Source organism: Saccopteryx leptura, chromosome 2 (assembly GCF_036850995.1).
Source record: "Saccopteryx leptura isolate mSacLep1 chromosome 2, mSacLep1_pri_phased_curated, whole genome shotgun sequence".
NCBI lineage: Eukaryota > Metazoa > Chordata > Mammalia > Chiroptera > Emballonuridae > Saccopteryx > Saccopteryx leptura.
The window spans coordinates 255,433,532-255,454,670 of NC_089504.1; the positions used below are offsets into that span (position 1 = coordinate 255,433,532).

Consider the following 21,139-nt stretch of genomic DNA (forward strand, 5'->3'; position numbering starts at 1 on the left):
ATAGGGAATTGTTTACTCTGAAACGAACAAGGGGATTTTATTTAATTTTTAAAAAACAAAATGGACTGTGGTACAATCAAATGTTTCATGTTACCAAAACATTGTTTCCCTGGGAATTTAAGTCAATGTCGGTGGCACTTTACATAAGACAGTAATAAGTTCACATCTTCGTGTGTGGTCGTGTCTGTAGAATGCTGAGCCCTATTTGCAAGTTGTACTGTATGCAGTTTTGCAAAGTGGAGATAATTTGTACTTTTTATTCAATTCTGTATAGATTATAAAATTATTTTTATTAAATAAATATTTTACAATATGTTCCCTTTTCAGTCAAAATTAAATTTATCTTTTGCTTTAGTGGGACCTTTGTATTACACTTTGAAACCTTTTAATAATTTCTCCTAAGACCCATTTCATATTAAGACTTCCCCTCACCTGACCTTCCTAATTAACCTCTCATCCTGTTTATTCTTCTCTTGCTATGTAATTTTTACCTTTGACTCTTCCCCTACTTCTGTTGGTTTCCTCTTTTTTTTCTAGCACTACAATTCATTTTTCTTGGCCTTCATCTTGATACCTCCCCTCTCTGTTTTTGAAGCATTCTTTCTTTTAGAAACCAAAAAGACCCACATTCCCTTCAATGTTACCTGAGTTTTAAAAATAAAGGAAGTCAGTCAATCAAGTCAAGGGCAGAAGCTACCATCTTGTTTTGAAACTTCCTAGCCTCTGTTCCAGCCCCAAATGTTCTGATACCCAGGGAAGCATCTTCTTGCCATCAGTTGAGAATCATTTGTTCATCATTTCCTGGAAGCCAAATAAGTCTTTTCTCATGATATCCAAATGAGCACCTTCCCTTTAATAGCACCTTCTGAAATCTGCTTCATTAAGGCATTTCATTGACTGCCATCAAAGACTTGGAAATAGTTGATGCAATTTTTTTTTTTTTTTTTTTTGTATTTTTCTGAAGCTGGAAACGGGGGGGGGGGGGGGGGGGGGGGGGGATGGAGTCAGAGAGACTCCCTCATGCGCCCGACCGGGATCCACCCGGCACGCCCACCGGGGGCACGCCCACCGGGGGCACGCCCACCGGGGGCACGCCCACCGGGGGCACGCCCACCGGGGGCACGCCCACCGGGGGCACGCCCACCGGGGGCACGCCCACCGGGGGCACGCCCACCGGGGGCACGCCCACCAGGGGCACGCCCACCAGGGGCACGCCCACCAGGGGCACGCCCACCAGGGGGGCGACGCCCTGCCCCTCCGGGGCGTGGCTCTGCCTGACCAGAGCCATTCTAGCGCCTGGGGCAGAGGCCAAGGAGCCATCCCCAGCGCCCGGGCCATCTTTGCTCCAATGGAGCCTGGGCTGCGGGAGGGGAAGAGAGAGACAGAGAGGAAGGAGAAGGGGAGGGGTGGAGAAGCAGATGGGCGCTTCTCCTGTGTGCCCTGGCCGGGAATCAAACCCGGGACCTCTGCACGCCAGGCCGATGCTCTACCACTGAGCCAACCAGCCAGGGCAAAAAAATTTTTTTAAGATAAAGTTTTCTGTTCCTATATTTAAATTTCCTGTATCTTAGTGCCTTTCAGATCCTATGCTTCCGTGCAGGGACTATGTCTTATTTTTGTCTTTTGTTGCAAAAACACATGAACATTGAGCTCTATCAGTGATATGTAATGGGCTCAATAGAGCCACCTCCCCGTATAATAGCTAATGCCCATTTTTTAAAACATAAAATATTAAGATTAAAATGCCTGCCGATATTCTCTAGTCCTCTGGACTAGAGAAGGCATTGTGCCCCAGTGATAGAAACTGGGTATCTTTTTTACTTTATCATGGCATCCTTATAATTAACACCTTTCATTTACTTGATTTTGTTTGGAAAAGGCAAGGCATTTCTGAACATCTTATCTTTGGATTCTGCAATTGGATCTTGCAATAGTCCTAGTTTTTTCATTAAATAATGTTGACAGGAGGGAGTTCAAAATGGTAGGTTTTTAAAAGAGCAAATCATTGCCAATTTTCTTATCATTTGGATCACTATTTCTATGATTCTTCTACATTTCTTGCTCAGCAGTCAGGCCAGTTATAGTTGAAGCCCCAACAGAAACATTTTCTGCTGACTAGGAGGCATCTAATAGTTGGCCTACCTTCACTGTAAGCTTGGAATGTCTCCCTAATATCTGGTTAACACCCCAATAGAAACCCGAATTCATGGGGCAGGTCTGCAAAAATATCTCAACAAACATAAAAATATGAAAAAATTGTGTCTATTTGTACAGTTTAGAAGAAATGAATGATACACTTAACTTGTCCAAGAATGGTACTGATATTAATGTAAATGTTTGTTCATGGGTCATGCTACAGTGGTTTTCACAATATGTTGGAGATATCTCGGAGGCTGCTGTAGGCAATCAGGTAGATTGTATATATTTATGCCACGCCCCACACATCAGCACTAACATCAACACTTTGCAGAAGTCTTCTTATTGGCACCTTTTCCTAAGCACTTGTTTTTTAATTAAATGCACCCTTGAGAGTGTGTGAGTTCCTTCATGCAGAGATTAGGAATTAGCCATAATATTTCTCTGCCTTCCTAAATAAATCACGGTGAAATATATACCCTTTTTAGCGGCTCAGGCTTTTCACTACAGATTGTACAGTGTTGTCATTTGATGTTTGTCTCTGGTTGCTCTTAGAAAAAATATCCAAGATTTGAGTTTTTATTCTAGGCGGCCTCTGTTTTGAATTCTTTTTACTTTTCTCCCTACATGCCAGTCTGTCACCCTTCTAGTTTTTTTTCTGGTGTCGATGTTTATCTACTTTTAGCAAACCACTCTTTTCCTTTCCGTTCCTTGAAAATGATTGCATTCTTATTTCTGGGCTAGGAACTCACTGACCTGAGTTTATTAGAATAAGGTAAACAGGGACTCGTAATGACAGCTCAAGCTTAGCTCACAAACTTTGTAGTAACTTTTAATAACTTTTCAAGCCTTTTACATTTGTTTTTGTTTGCAACTGGATTTGAGGTAACTGGAACACTGACTTCCATTTAAGTGGGACGTGAATCTGAATTTTACGGAAGAGATCTTCGGGGGTTTATACTCTCCCAGGTATATAACATAAAGGCTCTATGTAGTGATTCATATACATTTTTTTTTAAATTGACACATTAACACCCATCTATTTTATAATTTTAAAAACTGATAATGTAGAGAATATTTTTATTGTAGAACTCCATTCATGATTTAAAATTTTTCTTATTCTCATTTTGGACATTTAAAGACATTCCAGAATCAACTTTCACCATTTTGGGAAACTATGTAATGATAATAGTCATCATTTATTGAACACTTTTTATGCAGCAAGCACTGCTAAACACACGATCACCTTACTTAATCCTCACAATCCTAAAGGCAAGTATTAATACCATTACCTCTATTTTATAGATGATGTACCTAAACGTAGAAATTAAAATGTCCTAGAAGCTAATTAATCACGGGAGACCGGATCCATCTACAGTGTGTCCGTAAAGTCATGGTGCACTTTTGACCAGTCACAGGAAAGCAACAAAAGACAATAGAAATATGAAATCTGCACCAAATAAAAGGAAAACCCTCCCAGTTTCTATAGGATGATGTGGCAGCATGTGCACACCATGTATACATGTAACACCATGTATACAGCAGAGCAGCCCACGGCCATGCCAGTTGAGATGTGGATGGTACAGAGGAAAGTTCAGTGTGTTCTGTGGCTCACTAAATTCGAATCCGTGACCAAAGTGCAATGTGAATATCGGCGCGTTTATAACGAAGCGCCACCACATAGGAATAACATTACTCGGTGGGATAAGCAGTTGAAGGAAACTGGCAGTTTGGTGGAGAAACCCCGTTCTGGTAGGCCATCAGTCAGTGACGAGTCTATAGAGGCTATACAGGATAGCTACCTAAGGAGCCCTAAAAAATCTGTGCGTGAGCCCACATCGAACTGCACTGAATAGGTATGAAGCTGGGAGAGTTTTCCTTTTATTTGGTGCACATTTCACATTTCTATCATCTTTTGTTGCTTTCCTGTGACTGGTCAAAAGTGCACCATGACTTTACGGACACACTGTATTAGTGAGAACTGGCTCTGTTCTTAAAATTATTTCAACTCTCCAGTGATAGTTTGCCCACTATTCCATTAATATTTTCTGTAATATTTTTATTGTTGACATAACTCATATGCCATACACTTAGCAGTCATCTACCTGTTGATTTTTTTTTAATTTAGTGAGAGGAGGGGAGGCAGACAGACTCCCGCAGGTGCCTGTACTGGGATCCACCCAGCAATCCCACTAGGGGGCGATGCTCTGCCTATCTGGGGCCCTTACTCTGTTGCAACAAGAGCCATTTTTTTTAGCACCTGAGGCAGAGGCCTTGCCTAGGGCCAACTTGCTCCAACTGAGCCTGGCTGCAGGAGGAGGGGAGAAGAGAGGGGGGGGGGGAGGCGGTGGAGAAGCAGATAGGCGCTTGTCCTGAGTGCTCTGACCTGGAATTGAACTCGGGACATCCACACACCGGGCCAACACTCTACCACTGAGCCTACCGGCCAGGGCCTACCTATTGATCTTCAATAGCAGTACCCACACACCACCCCAGCCTTAGGCAACCACTAATATAATTTTTGTCTCTATATATTTGCCTATTCTGGATATTTCATATCAATGGAATCATACAATGTGTGGTCTTCTGGTCTGGCTTCTTTCACTTAACATAGCATTTATAACTTCATGGTTCATTGATGTTGTAGTATTTTTCAGTACTTCATTCCTTTTCATTGCTGAAAATATTCCATTGCATGTCTAGACCACATTTTATCTATCCAGTCATCATTTGATGGACATTTGGGGCTGTTTCCACTTTGGGACTGTTACAAACAATGCTGCTATATCCCATTAATATTTGCAAAAACATTTCAAATATTTGGGAGGATCAGTGGAAAACAAATATTAAACTATGAGCCATGAAACTCTAGCTTTGGCAATAATTCCTCATTCACTAAAAGAGATTTGACAAATAAATCCTTTTCACTTTTCATAGTAAAAGATTTTATTTTATTTTTTTGTCTTTTTCTTGTGTGTGGCCTCAGACTGAGTCTTGCAGCAGAAGAAATGGTAAGTCATCATAACTATAAATTCTACACCGTAGCTAGGAAGTGCACTCATTGTAATTCACTTTAACCTTAAATTTCTTTTTACACTTAGTTTATTGTTTGGATAATACTTAAAAATTCGATTCTACGCAGCCCCTCTTTTGGAGAGAAGACATTCTGTTATATCAAATGATAGAAATTATAATAAAAAATACTTTTAAATAACCTAAATACTGGATTATACTGAGTATATATTTTCATTTCTCCTCGTTATTTATTTCGGGGGGGGGGGGGCAGACAGTCCTAATACCCCGTCATTTGTCACTGCAATATAAATATTCGTCTTGCCTTCCTGTTATACAGAAAGACGATTCTTAAGAATTTAAGAAAGTTCTAGTGGACCTTTTTAAAAAAAAATAATTTCTTTTCCTGAAAATTAAACTTGTGAGGGTACCATTGGTTAATAAAGTTATACGGGCTTCAACTGCACAATTCTCGTTTTGACATGCTTGAAGCCTGGAGCAAACCAGCATCCTCTTTCCTTTGACCTCTCTTGGGTGAATTCGGTTTTGATTTTGATTGGGGAGCGGGACAGGGCGACCTTCGGGCCCCACATCTCGTAAATAGTTAGCCATTTGCTTATCTGTTAGGGAAAGCAAGCTAGTCTTTGATGTTAAATAGCGAGAAAATAATATACAGAAACATACTATCAATAGTATAACATGTTCCAACAACTTCCAAACACTGGCGACAGACAGGGACCCGTGGGGAAAACCCAACCAAGAGAGGCGAGCGGCCCTTGGGAAGGCTCCTACCGCTCTGGAAAGCAGTGGAGGACACGCGGAATTTGTTGTCGTCTCCTCGGAAACTGGAGAACGGCAGGTCCTCCAGGACCACATCCGCTTAGGAGCGCCCCGAACGGCAGGTGCCTCAGGACTGCCGTCTGCGCCTGCGCGCGCCCACCGCGCCCTGGTATTGAGAGAGGCCCGGATGAAGGACGCGGAGACGCGCCGTTGCCATGGCAGCCGTCTCCGGGCCGTCTTGGTAGCAGGTTGCTGGGGGTCTCCCTCGCCTCATGGTCACAGCTTAGAAAGAGGAGAGGAGAGCTCCCCCCCCCCCCCCCCCGCGATCTCTGAGACCTCAGCTGCTGCAGCTCACAAAGGCAGGAGGGGCTTTAGAGGGGCAGAAGGGAAGGATGGCGCGGACTTCATGGGGGGCGCGAGGGCGAAGGGGAAGCCGTCGGGGACAGGTGGGTGGAATGGTGGGTGGGAGACGAGAGGGAAGAGGCTTCCTGTGGTTCCACATCCTTCTGAATCCCTGGGTCCAAGGAGCCTGGCAACGCCTGGCTTGGCTTTGAGCGCCTGTCATTACTGCCATATCCTCCTCCCTCTCCACGTCTCCTCCCTGGGACAGAGAACACTCACTCCTGGGACATTCGTTTCCAAGAAGACGCTGAGGTCTTTTTTCATTGATTCGGTCGTACCTTGGATACAAGTGAGAATGATCACGTGGTGCTTGTCAATTATTATTTATTGCCACGCTTGGTGACAGATTATGAGTTTTGTTTTGTTTTGTTTTTAAACATTTATTCCTGGGAATCACAGTCTTGGCAGGATGCAACAGGAAGAATGGGCCAGGTGGTCTCAGGATGTTACTATGGGTTCGATTTGGCTTAAGTACTTATGTTATATTTAAAAACTGTTCTCTTTGACATTCTTTAAGTTTTCTTAGATTTTAAACAAGCATGTGTGTAAAAGGCAATGAGATAAGACGGAAGTCAATGAATTAGATGAAACTGTATTTGAAAGTTCTGAATCCCAAAAGTTATCAAAATTGTGTGTACCTGTGGACTCAGTTCAGACTCAACTCTAAAAGATCTGCAGTCACATACCCACATGGGAGTTAGCAGACACTCAGGGGAAAGGAATTAATTTCTGCCTTTTATTGCAGTTCCATATTAAGAAGGTAGTTCTGGTCCAAGCCCGTTAGATTTTTACTGAGGATAAACATGGAAGTTTAAATGTGTGAAACTCACAAGAATAAGTGTTAGGTGATTCCGTTTGTGTCAGGTGTATTTTTTGTTCAAGCCTGTTCACTGTGTACCCTATGGCCAGGGCCCTGGGGATGAAGATTAAAAGAACTGAAGGTGATTGAATATACTGTGACGCATTTGAAAAAGGCCTAGTGAATTTGGTAACAAGAGTTTATGATTTATTTGGGAACGAACCGTGAGTTTTTTTAAGTTATAAGAAAAGAATGGCACTTCAAATTTGATGCAACTTTTCATTTACTTCTCAGAGGTCATTTCAACCTCACTTTTTAAAATTGTGGCATATTAGTATGATTTAATAAGACATAATATGTTTAATTTGTAATCATTTTATTTTTATTTGTTATGCTTATGCTATGTTTTGGTTTTCAATTTGAGTTTTCACCTGGGTGAGATTCTTTGTAAATAATAAAGCATATCAAAGTCTTCAAGCACCCATTTATTTACAAGTTCAACTATGATTAGTATGCAATTAAGGGGAAGCACTAAAGAGTACCATAGAAATCTGCTAATGATTAATTTGTAACTTAAACATGTTAAAATAACAAATTTCAAGATCCCTGGTCTGAAAAGAAAGCTTATTGTCCTACGGCATTTGTGAGTGTAAAAAAAAAAAGATTGTTTCTGTCTTTTGGATCATACTGAGTTTATTCTACATGACTTATGGCACCCTTATTTTAGCTGGTAGGTAAGTTAATGTGATTTAGCCTGTATTGTGGGTAGGCAGTGGTAAATAAACTCACTCTGAAATATTGGTTTGGTTTCTCCAGTTCTCCTCAAAATGCTATTGCTCCTAATGGCTTTGCTTTGAGTCCTTTAAGAAAATCCAATTTGTAATCTTAGCTTAAAAGAAATATCTAGAAGGTATTATAGTCCAACTAATACATTAGAGATAGTTATAACTATCCAGGTGGATAATTAGCATTTCAGTGTAGCTAGAATTAACTTTGTCTGGAAAGGGCAAGGAAACCAATGCCAAGAACTAGCCAAAGGAAAGATGACATTTTCATGAAACAGACTTCACAGTGTTTTTACATCTTGAACGTAGTTATTCAGACACTGGTTATTTAATTTAGCGATGCTTTATCATGATACTGTGCATTTACTTTTACATTCTCTTGCTTTTCATGAGTTGGCAGTCATTTTTTAGTTTGCACGTTATAGAAAAGAGTCACCTAGCTCAACCTTTTCTAAAGCTTCAATCTCCTGTAAAACACGCATGCCCGGGTCATCTTCTGGGCCCTTCAACAGACAGCTCACTTCAGGACAAGTTTTCACATGGAGACTCTATCTTTCATTGTGCTAAAATCTGCCCCTGAGTTTCCAGCCCTTCCTACTACTTTTACTACTTGATATTATAACAAGTCCAACTGTCCTTCACACGGCAGCCATTGAAATACTGTTATAACAGTCAGCATCGCTGTCCTGTGCTTCCTTTAGGCTGTCATTCCCAGGAGTTCATGTAACCCTCAAAATCTGGTTTTAAGGCATTTACTCTCATAACCTACCTCTCTCCTCCTTCTCTTTTACCCCTCTCTCCTCGTTTGCTAGCCTCTGAGTGCGCCCCAGCTTGTCTTGTGTTCTTTAAACTACAGCAGCACAAGGAACAAGGTACAGGACTTCATACATTGTCTGTATCTCACCCATGGGACTTGCAAAGCCTTACCCTTGGCTGATGCTGGTACAGCCAGTGGAGAGATCTACTCTCACATGCTTTCACTATCCTTTGATGGTGAACAGTGGAAAGAAAGAAATTCAACTCTCATGTTAGTAAAATTGGCACCAGATCAGGTGGTCTGATCAAATATCTGGGGAGAGGAGAGTGAAGCTAATGGCCAAAAACAAAGTTTGGTCTGTGGGTAATTTATTTATTCAGGCATAATAGCTCTCATTTTACATCTTTAAAAATGTGCCTACATCTCTCGTGTTCTTGACATCTGTACTTTCTACTTCCAAAATGGGTTCTAGGTAACTTATTCTTGGTATAGGAGCCAGAGAAGGGATAGGTTCCCAGGTGTTTGGGGCCCTGAAGGACAGATTTCTACAGTTCTTTTGAAACTGGATCTAATATTCTGTGGACATTTAGAGAACATGGCTCGCTCTTTCTTTTTTTTTTTTTTTTGTTAAATTCATTAGTGGAAAGTGTGTAACTTGTTGCTATATAGTTCTACCTTTGGTTATTTTGTGACACTTAAATCTACATAAACAATTTTCCTTCAACCCTTTTCTTTTTGAAAAGATAATATGACAGCAAACTGATCCCTTCTCACTCCTTCCAGATCCTACTTGAGGGACACGTTTCTGTTTGGTTCCAGGCTTGTCTGGGTTGGTTTGTTTTTTCTTGTACTTCCTGTTTGTCTGGAAGAACAGATGAATTCCTAGACTCTGTTCAAAATCTGTTTTAACTTTCTGTGATAGCTCCAACTTTAGACTGAGTTAATTGCTTTTTTTAATTCTTCCTTCCACAGTTCTTTATGTGTGCCTTTGTTACATTTTTATATTTTTTCTACGCTTTTAATTTGTGTTTTGTTTGTTTGTCTTTTTTTTTCTACTCAGCGAGAGGAGAGGAGGCAGAGAGACAGACTCCTGCATGTGCCCCCATCGAGATCCACCCAGCAAGCCCACTAGGGGGCGATGCTCTGCCCATCTGGGGCATTACTCTGTTGCTCAGCAACCAAGCTCTTGTTAGTGCCTGAGGCGGAGGCCATGGAGCCATCCTCAGTACCTGGAGCGAACTAACTTCAATTGAGCCATGACTGTAGGAGGGGCAGAGAAACAGAGAAAGAAGTGATAGGGGGAGAGGTGGAGAAGCAAATGGGTGCTTCTCTTGTGTGCCCTGACTGGGAATCAAACCCAGGACATCCACATGCCAGCCTGACACTCTACCACTGAGCCAACTGGCCAGGGCCTATGTTTGTCTTTTATACAAGACTACAGGCACCTCAAGGGCTTAGGTCTAGTTTGTAATCTTTATAGGAATATATATAGGAGCATTGTAGGTGTTCAGTGAATGTTTGCCAAAATTATACATATATATGGTATGCTCACACACATATATAGACACATTATAAATAGAGATGTATATGCTTCTTTTGTTTGAAAAATTATGCACAAAAAATTAGCATGGGTAAGCACTGACCTCAACTTAAATATAACTTTAGCGCCCTGGCCAGTTGGCTCAGCAGCGGAGTGTTGGCCTGGCATGTGGAGGTCCTGGGTTCGATTCCCGGCCAGGGCACACAGGGGAAGTGCCCATCAGCTTCTCCACTCTTCCCCCTTTCCTTTATCTCTCTCTTCCTCTCCCATAGCCAAGGCTCCATTAGAGCAGCGTTGGCCCAGGCGCTGAGGATGGCTCCATGGCCTCCGCCTCAGGTGCTAGAATGGCCCTAGTTGCAATGGAGCAATGTCCCAGATGGGCAGAACATTGCCCCCTGGTAGGCATGCCGGGTGGATCCTGGTCGGGCGCATGCGGGAGTCTGTCTCTCTGCCTCCCTGCTTCTCACTTTGCAGAAATACAAAAAAAGAAAAAAATATATATATATAACTTTAGCTTAGCTCTCTTAAAAATGACAATTTATATGCCATTTCACAAACATGTATAAACGTGCATTTGACATCCCTATTTATTGCCACTGTCTTCTAGTATTAGGCATCAGAGTTTGTTTTTTTATGAAAAAAAAAGTTTTCTTTAAAGTTGACAATGGTCTGACTTCGGTGGAAAACAGTATTTACCATAAATGAGAATCAGTTCTTACTTTGTTAAAAAGCTCTCAGATTACAAATTATACTGATGCCTAAATGACTAGATCCTTCTCTAGGATTGAGAAACTGAGGATGGAAATTGATACACTTGCATTTATTTGAAAATGAAAAGGAGCAAGAGGACAAAGCTGAGTCCTGTGCCCCGACTTGGACAAAGTGTTTTAATGGTGCTCAGGGAACATGGAGAATCCCTCTCTAAGCCTCAGATAGTCTCATCTGCCTCTTCTAGACTCCTTGTCAATTCGGGTTTTAGGAACTAGGGGGAAGTGGGATGGCGGTTAGCAGGAGTCCACTAAGAAACTGTCTGGCCGTGTCAGTCTCTTTTAAGGTACACAGGTACATGTTTATTCTGAACATCCCATGTTCTGTGTGCCTATGTGTTAATTAGCTTACCTTCAACATTAATCTTTATACTCCACACTATCCCTGAAGGGGTCGTAACATAGACCTTACCACTTTTTATCTCACAGCATTATTCTTTAACATACAGAACATGGATGAAAATAAAGATTCTGATTCCATAGAAACTGGAGAAAATGAAGATGACTTTGAAAAGGACCTGGAATGGTTAATTAATGAAAAAGAAAAAAGTGATGTCAGCATAATCGAGGTATCTATAAATTGCCAGCTTCATTCATAATAATGATATTGACAAAGTGCTTTGGAATTCTTGAAGAGTTTCACATTGTCTCACTTAAACTTCACAAAATGTCTTTAGTGTACATAGAACAACTGACATTATCCCTATCTTATAGATGAGAAAATTGAGGCACAGAGAATTTAAATGTTGTATCTTAATGCATAGGGCTAATTAGTGAGAGAATGGGGATTGTTACCACTTAATAAACCTAAAAGTATAATTTTAAAATTGTAATTTATATAAGTGAATAATACAATTAATAGCATCAAAAGTAAAGAAATAAATACAATTCATTTTTACATTATGTAAACTTAAGTAAAATCATGGGGTTATACTTTCTTTTAATATGAATGAAAAATAAAGCAAATCCTCAAAAAACGTCTTTCAGCCAATATTTGAAACCTTAAGTAACTGAGTTCCACAGGGGAATGAATATCGAGAGAAAGTAAAGGGTCTTTTACCCTTTTTTCTTTTTTTACTTTAGAAGATCTAGAGGTAAAAATTAATGTAGAATTTGGATTTGGACCCTGCAAAAGGCAATAATAATCTCAGGAGATTCCAAGAACCTCAAAATGATTAGGACAGCCAGTGGAAGTAACCTTTAATAGTCTTGAGTAAAAAGATACTTTTTGGAAGAGTAGAAGTATTTCAAAGAAAAAACATTTTAAAAATATATTCTTCTGAAAATGTAAGGAGGAAAATGTTAGAGAGGGTGGAATATGAAAATAACATTGTGTTATGCATAGTTAACTTTTTTATGCACTAGTATAAAAATTTAAATATCAATATAGCACTCAGTCACATCAAATACAAATTTAGAGTTAAATTTTTTCTAAATGCTGTTGTCACATGCATTTCCCCGGGGCGCTCTCCAATATGAGTTCGAGTATTATGAGCAAAGAAGGAACAGGAAGCACATACATTCTCCATTTCTAAAACAAGTTACACGAATCTGAAAATTCGTTTCAGATGTTTTTTTACATGTAAACAGACGAAGTGTCTCAATTTTTACTGAAAAGAGAACCTCATATCTTCTTCTTCTTTTTTTTAAGATGTCTTACGGGGGTGAAGAGGACAGTAGCCAAGAATCGAAAGAGAAAGAAACAGACGTAGAACACATCAAACAGCTTTCTGACCCTGACACATCTTTGGGGCATGACGTGTCGCCAAGAAGAAATGACTTCATTTCTGTACCAAGCAGTCAGTCTTTGGATCCCATGTCCGATTCAGACAGTGAAAACTCTTTCCAGGAGTCCAAACTGGAAAGCCAGAAAGACCTGGAGGAGGATGAGGATGAGGAAGTAAGGAGGTATATCATGGAGAAAATTGTACAAGCCAACAAGCTTCTGCAGAATCAAGAACCCGTGAATGATCAAAGGGAGCGAAAACTGAAGTTCAAGGACAAATTAGTTGATCTAGAAGTTCCTCCGCTGGAAGACAACGACGACTACAAAAATTATTTGGAAAGTGAAGGTGATGTGTCTGGACAACTGTCACAGTTACATATTTCCAATGAACCCGAAGAAGAAAACATGCTCCAGTCATTCACTGACAGAAGCAGCGAAGAAAGCAGGGATCGGAAGGTACTGGTAGAGAGAGATGGGAAGTTTGAGCTCCTAAATTTTCAAGACATTGCGAGTCAGGGCTTTTTGCCCCCCATTAGTAATGGCGATAGTACAGAAAGTGAGCCTCAGCAGTTGTCACCTAGATCTTCCAACTCATCTGTCAATGGTGTCAAGAAGGAAGAGCCTGTAGCCAAGATTCCCAGCTCGTCAACGGAAGAGCCCCTGCCCTCTATCCCTCAGCCCCGACCCTACCCCAAGACTTGTCCAAGCTCCACTGCCAGCTCAGACCCAACTAAGGGACATTGGAGGTTTCCTCAGAGGATACCATCTGCGAATGCATCGCCAGTGACCTCGACGTACAGCCTTACCCCTCGGCAGAAGGAACTGCAGAAACGGCTAGAACAAAAGAGAGAAAAGCTGAAGAGAGAGGTGAGAGCCCAAGTGGGCATTAGATTGAAAAGAGGGTATGTTTTCATGTTTTACAGAGGCAGTAGCAATGGAAAGGGTTCTTCAGAGTAGCAGGCGTATCTGCATGCTTGTTTCTCTCTTGTTGGACTAAGCGGGTGAGTGTTAAGAATATGTGTTTATGGAACAAGCACCATGACTACCTTGGTCCTTCCGTGTAAGGCTCACAAAGCACAACACCGAATGACCTGTGGTAGAGCTGGTGCAGATTTCAGTGGTGATGTCATCGGATCCTTTTGTTTTAATGTTGAGGCTCAGAGAAGTGAGTGACTGCTGAAAGTAATCCTGATATGTGGTGGGAAAATCCGACATCAGATGGAAAAGTGAAGGCAAAATGTGTTGGGGCCTGGGAGGTAACAGGTAGAAATGGACTACAATTCTGTGATGTGTGCACATGTGTGTGTGTGTGTGTGTGTGTTGTTTTTGTGACGGGACAGAGAGAGACAAAGAGAGGGACAGATAGGGACAGAGAGACAGAAAGGGAGAGAGATGAGGGCATCACTTCTTCATTGTGGCACCTTAGTTCATTGATTGCTTTCTCATATGTGCCTTGACTGGGGGGCTACACAGACCGAACGACCCCTGGCTCAAGCCAGCGACCTGGGGCTCAAGCTGGTGAGCCTTGCTCAAACCAGATGAGTCCATGCTCAAGCTGGCAACCTTGGGGTCTCGAACCTGGGTCCTCCACGTCCTAGTCCGATGCTCTATCCACTGTGCCACTGCCTGGTCAGGCTTGTGTGTGTTTCATATATCTTCTATGCCTACAATTCCTTGACTTTAGGGATTTTAGTTTTAGAATAAGAACAGAACCTAATCACCTTAATGAAATGACTCCAGGAATCCTTGGTATGCCAAATTCTTATTTTGGGGTATTTCCTTTTGCTCTTGAAATAAAATTATTTTATAATTGAAAACTCCAAGTACCAAACCTGGTGACTTTTCTGTAAATTACTGAGATCAGTGCCCTAGTTCTCCATTTTACTGGATACCTGATGGTATTAACCTAAGAACCATACAAAATGTCTACCTATAAGTACCAAATCTCATCAGAATCACGGGCTAATAGAATTTTACAGTTAGAGGAAAACTTAATGATCACATTACAGAAAAGAAGATTACTGTGTAGAAAATTTCAATAACTTTTCCAAAGTCATTCAATTTGTTTGCAGCAAAGCTGGAGTAAAAAAATCCCAGTTTTCTTGGCATTCATTGAGAAATGGTATATTTTCAACTTGTGTAGGAAATGATCAGGGGAGTCTCTGACACTTATCCAAAACTCACATTAGCAGAAAAGGTGAAAAAGTTAGCAAGAATGTGTAATGGCCTACAGCACACTCAGGCAGGATGCTGAGGTAGGCACACTTCACATTTTACTGGCTTGGCTCCTGAAATCTAAATTCTTTAACAGTCAGACTCCCTTGGCGTGGTTCAGCTACAAAACAATACTTAAAAGACTCTGTGAACTCAATTTTCTGGCAGTACAACATAACTTGTTGAGAATAACTGAACGGTTTGCTCTACGCACAGATCCACGTCGTGTTACTAGAAGTTATACAGGAGGCTTTATATACTTTCAGTGTGACTGGCAGATAGTTCTGCTTTTCGATGGGATCGTCTTTTCCAGGTGTCAAACCCCTTCTGTTCTGAGACTGCTCTTTTGTCTGTCAAAGATCCTCACAACTGAGTATCCTTTTGCTCTATACTTGCTGAAGGCCTGGTCTCTAAGGGCGAAGGCTTTTCAAATGTGTTCTGGTTGGTGTCACTGGAAGGCTTTACTTTTTTTAGGTCCAAGAAAATATTTGCTGCATTTGGCTGTTGCACTGTTTCTGTTCTGAGTGGGTGCTTTCACCATTCTTGGTGGGGACTATATTCTCTGTGCTTTGGATTCTGTCTGCTGTGTAATGTGTCTCAAGGTTCCTCCTGGAGAGATACTCACCTTACTGTAATGTCTCTGTTCATGCAAGGCTCTCCAAGTCCATATATATATATCTATAAGTCCATATATATATATATCTATAGATCTATAGATATATATATATATGGACATATCAGACAGACTCCCACATGCGCCCGACCGGGATCCACCTGGCATGCCCACCAGGGGGCGATGCTCTGCCCATCTGGGGCATTGCTCTGTTGCAACCAGGGCCATTCTAGTGCCTAAGGCAGAGGCCATGGAGCCATCCTCAGCGCCCGGGCCAACTTTGCTCCAATGGAGCCTTGGCTGCGGGAGGGGAAGAGAGAGACAGAGAGGAAGGAGAGGGGGATGGGTGGAGAAGCAGATGGGCGCTTCTCCTGTGTGCCCTGGCTGGGAATCGAACCCAGGACTCCTGTATGCCAGGCTGACACTCTACCACTGAGCCAACTGGCCAGAGCCAGGGAAATATTTTTAAAGCAAGACAGCACATCACCATTCACCTGCATGCCCCAAAATACAGCTCTAAGTGATTATGGCATTCCTTTTGTTACCACAGTGCCATTTATCACAATTAACGAGTTTAAACATAATCTAAAAACATTTACGACATCTTCAGTGCTTTTCTAGATGCGGTGCGGTGTTCCTTTAACATAGCAGCAATTGAAGTTAAGACCAAAAGTAAGCTAGGAACATGGGGAGGGAGTCAAGGAATTCCCAAACAGCGTGTCTGTGTTGTACATCCACATACTGGGAGACTTCATCTCTACACTTTCATTTATCTTAAAAGTTTTCATTTTCTTCCTAAGCACATTAGAGGCTTTATTTATTTGTTTATTTATTTATTTTTAAAGAAGCTCAATTGTTAGATGGACAGGTTTTTTTTGTTTTGTTTTGTTTTGTTTGTATTTCTCTGAAGCTGGAAACGGGGAGAGACAGTCAGACAGACTCCCGCATGCGCCCGACCGGGATCCACCTGGCACGCCCACCAGGGGGCGACGCTCTGCCCACCAGGGGGCGATGCTCTGCCCCTCCGGGGCATTGCTCTGTCGTGACCAGAGCCACTCTAGCGCCTGGGGCAGAGGCCAAGGAGCCATCCCCAGCGCCCGGGCCTAGATGGACAGTTTTAAGGGCAGGGCATTTCAATTTCAGGTCTCAACATCTATCTCTCCTCTAGTAACTCGTGGACGATTCTCTTTTACGTCTTTCATTAATACCTCCTGGCATTCTTTTCCCACCAGGAAGAGCAACGGAAAATGGAAGAAGAGAAAGAAAAGAGAAAGGAGAATGACATGGTCTTTAAGGCGTGGTTGCAAAAGAAAAGAGAGCAGGTCCTCGAAATGAAGAGGATTCAGCGTGCAAAGCAAATGGAAGACACGAACAGCAGAGTAAGTAGCACTCCGCTGCGAGCAGCAGTGGCGCACAGACGGCCAAGCCCAACGTGCTGATGGAAGGGCGTCGGGACATTGGGCTGAGGAACTGTGAGGCAGGTGGAGAAGTCCGGGGGCGACCCTCACCGCTGATTCCCTTTTTGCGCTTTGCCCTCTTCCCCCATTCCCTTCGCCTCTGGTACACACCTATCTCTTTTCTGTGCCTAAGGCATTGTTTTTATTCTGGTTCGTTTGTTCCTTTGTTTCTTTCTTGTCTTATATTCCATATATTAAGGTGACCAACTTTTTTTACAATGAAAAGGAGGACTAAAATAGATTAATAAAACAATATCGTAAATAAAAGAAACATTTGTTGCAACAATAGTACACTATAATATGATAAATGTGTAATAAAAACGTGTAATATTTTATATTGTCATTATGCTTACATGCCTATTAATTTTAACAATAATTGTAAGAAAAAAATACTCAGATACAAATACGTCACATCACACACAATGGATCGACTCTGCATCGATTGAATACGGACATTTACAGATTAGTCTTCCAATATCAAAAAGGAGGACATGTAGGAAGACCCTTTTTTTTTTTCTTTTTCTCTTTTTTTCATTTTTCCGAAGCTGGAAACGGGGAGGCAGTCAGAAAGACTCCCGCATGCGCCCGACTGGGATCCACCCGGCATGCCCACCAGGGGGCGATGCTTTGCCCCTCTGGGGCATTGCTCTGTTGCGTCCAGAGCCATTCCAGTGCCTGAGGCAGAGGCCACAGAGCCATCCCCAGCGCCCGGGCCATCTTTGCTCCAATGGAGCCTCGCTGCGGGAGGGGAAGAGAGAGACAGAGAGGAAGGAGAAGGGGAGGGGTGGAGAAGCAGATGGGCGCTTCTCCTGTGTGCCCTGGCCGGGAATCGAACCAGGAACTCCTGCACGCCAGGCTGATGCTCTACCACTGAGCCAACCGGCCAGGGCCAGGAGGACACTTTTCAAGGGAGGACGGAACTTACCAAAAAAGGACTATCTTCCCTAAAGGAGGACGATTGGTCACTTTACAAATATAAATGAGTGAAACCAAGGTCTTTGTCCTTTTCCATAGACTATTTCACTTAGCTTAATACCCCAAGATCCACCCACATTATTGTAAATGGCAACATTGCATCCTTTTTTATGGCTGAATGGTATGCCACTGTGCATTAAGGCCACATCTTCTTTATCCATTCACCCATCGATGGACACTTAGACTGTTTCCATAACTTGGCTATTTAAGTAATGCTGCAGTGAACATTGGGATGCTATGTTCAGTGAGACTTCTGAAAGTGATGATGAATTCAGTGTGGGGTTTTCTGACAGAAGGATAGTCAGTGGTGCAGATTCGGAGGTGGTATATTTGGTTTGGATATGAGGAGTGCAGGTGACGAGGTCGGCGTCGTTATGAAAACCTGATGAGCGGAACCTATTCTTGTGGGGTCCTGTAGGCAGGACCTCAGAAAGCAGTTTTGGTGTATGTAAATTAAGCAAAGCTTGTTCTTATCATCAGCAGGAGAACAGGGACCCCCAACAAGCTTTTCGCTTATGGCTTAAAAAGAAGCATGAAGCGCAGCTGAAAGAAAGAAAGACGGAAGAACTCCGAAAGCAGGAGGAATGCTTATTCTTCCTTAGAGGAGCAGAAGGCCGGGAAAGGGCATTTAAACAGTGAGTCAAAGGGGCATTGCCCGCCCTCCTCGAGGTCATCTTAGAAAGTTATGTAATCAATGAGGCTTGGGGGAAATAAAACCCCAAATATTTGCTCTTTGACATTGCATACCTGTGCAATTTTAAATCCATACATTCATAAATGTGTGGGAAAGAATCTTTTAACTCCATTCTTTGCACAGTATTGATACCATTTGTTCCAGATAGCTTTCAATACTAACATCGTCTCTTATGGCACTCTAATGATAGCATCTGGTAAAGCCTCACATTTATTTACTCATTTGTCAGTTCATTTGTTTGTCAATTTGTTCATTTCTTAGAGAAATGGGCCAAAGATTGGTTATAGCCTTTCCTACACAGTTCTCAGAAAAGCTGAATAAAGAGTTGCATTTACCTAGAAATATTTTTCTGTAAAGCAAGGCAGTCAGACTAAGGAAGAAGACCTATACAGACCAAAGGAAAGGACATTTGGGCACACATTTTTGACGGTTTAAGGCCTGATCGTTTTTCAGTTGTCTGGGAAAGACCCTGAATTACCTGGCTGATTCTGAGGAAACACACCTAGCTTTATAATTTTGCCAGCAAGCCTTATAGTAGTAGTTCTGTTTTTTGAAGTTTCATTCTTTTCTGTTTTTGTTTGTTTGCTGTATTTCTCTTTGTTTCTTTGTCTCTTTCTTTCTTTTAAACATAAAACCCTTTAGTGTAGAAGCAATACATGTACATTGTGGAAATGGAGGGGGAAAAAGTCACATTTTATCACCCAGAAATCACTACTTTTAGGACCTTATTTCCTATCTTTTAGATAGTTCTCTGTATTTATCATTTAAAAATAGAAATTGAGATCATACTTATAAACCATCAGCTTCTGTTCATTAACGATCTCATTTATATCTAGCCCATAGCCATTTTTTTCCACAGCTGGCCCTCCATAATGACTGCAGTTAATTTGCTTAAACTATTCTCTAATTCAGGACCATACAACATCAGTTATGATGCTTCTTAAGTCTCTTTTTCTAATACAATTATTTAGTTGTTTAGATTTATTTCTTCAAAATTTATATATATAATTTTATTGGTATACAGCACTCCCCCCACACATACACACTTACATACCAGATATGTGTGTATATACGATTCTTTTTTATGCTATTTTACCTAAGCAAGATTTATAGTCTTCAATTTGTTGGAATGTGGACTCTACCTTTGCCTTTTTTGATTTCTTTTTTTCTGAAGTGAGAAGCAGGTAGGCAGACAGACTCCCACATGTGCCTGACTGGTTCCACCTGGCATGCCCACCAGGGGGCGATGCTCTGCCCATCTGGGGTGTTGTAACTGGAGCCATTCTAGTGCCTGAGGTGGAGGCCATGGAGCCATCCTCAGTGCCTGGGCCAACTTTGCTCCAATGGAGCCTTGGCTGCAGGAGGGGAAGAGAGAGAGAGAAAGGAGGGGGGAAGGATGGAGAAGCAGATGGGCACTCCTTCTGTGTGCCCTGACTGGGAATTGAACCCGGGCCTTCCACACGCCGGGCTGACGCTCTACCCCTGAGCCAACCTGCCAGGGCAGCCCTTTTTGATGTTTTTATACTTAGGCTTACTTTTGCATTTTTAAGGAAGAATTATTTTTATGCACTGAAATGGGAGAACTCAACCTCTAATTTCCCTACCAAGGAAAGCCGAGCAGCACTGATGCATGCTGGTATTCTTACCCTGTCTAAGCAAAGTTTTAGCATACAGCTAGTTGTAAAACATAAGTTATTCGGAATCTATCACATATTTATTTGCTTAGAAAAACATATATATTTTTTAAAAAGGTTAAGACCTAAATCACATGTAAAATAGTGTTTATTACTAAAAAAATTTTTTCATGTTGGCAATTTCATTCCAAGACAAACTTAATTTCAGACATTCGGTATCAAACATAACTCTGGTTTTCTTTTGTGAGCCTAAGAGAGAAGCCTGAAAAATTTTCAGTTAAGACTTGACTTTGTGTCATTCAGTATAAAGCCACAAAGTATAGAGAAATTCAGTATAAAGAAATTCAATTTCTTTTCATCACCTATGGTGGTAACTTTATAGCATGAAGAATCTATTCAGACTGATACCAGATCTGATCCTGTCTGTTTCCACAGGTGGCTGAGAAAGAAACGGATACAGAAACTATTGGAGCAACAAGCTGTCAAGGAAAGAACGAGACAGCTCCGCCTAGAAGCCTGGCGTTCCAAACAGGTACAGAGTCAACTGTACATGTCCGAGGCCAAATCTTTTCGTTTCACCGATCATTAGAACTGAAGATATCTATTAAATACTGCATTTTGAAGCTGCTATCCTCAGAATTTTGGATATCTTTTTTTTTTTAAATGGCCTGAGTGCTTTGGTTAGACTTTCAATTACGGAAATGGTACATATCTTTTTTTTCCCCTTCTTTAAACCTAGAACAAAAGTAATTTCTTCTCGTCAAGTGTTGGAATGTGTTCTCATCCCTTAGTCCATGCAACAAACTGAACAATAAATGAACTCTGTATTCTTTTTCCCTTACTTCTAA

General features: G+C 41.6%; 1 protein-coding gene across 5 annotated transcripts in view; it reads left to right on the forward strand.

Moving 5' to 3' along the window:
- Positions 1–6,090: 6,090 nt before the first annotated feature.
- Positions 6,091–21,139, forward strand: part of CCDC181 (coiled-coil domain containing 181) — a 36,919-nt gene continuing 21,870 nt past the window's right edge. Inside the window, exons 1-6 of one of the 5 annotated variants that reach the window (XM_066371436.1) lie at positions 6,091–6,287; positions 11,408–11,547; positions 12,630–13,571; positions 16,764–16,910; positions 18,444–18,598; positions 20,727–20,823. In XM_066371436.1, the coding sequence (XP_066227533.1) occupies positions 6,116–6,287; positions 11,408–11,547; positions 12,630–13,571; positions 16,764–16,910; positions 18,444–18,598; positions 20,727–20,823 (1,653 nt within the window). In that variant the 5' untranslated portion in view covers positions 6,091–6,115. Of the gene's footprint in view, positions 6,288–6,516; positions 6,620–8,775; positions 8,787–11,407; positions 11,548–12,629; positions 13,572–16,763; positions 16,911–18,443; positions 18,599–20,726; positions 20,824–21,139 lie in introns of those variants that run through there. The other 4 variants (XM_066371432.1, XM_066371433.1, XM_066371435.1 and 1 more) reach the window with 4 other exon arrangements.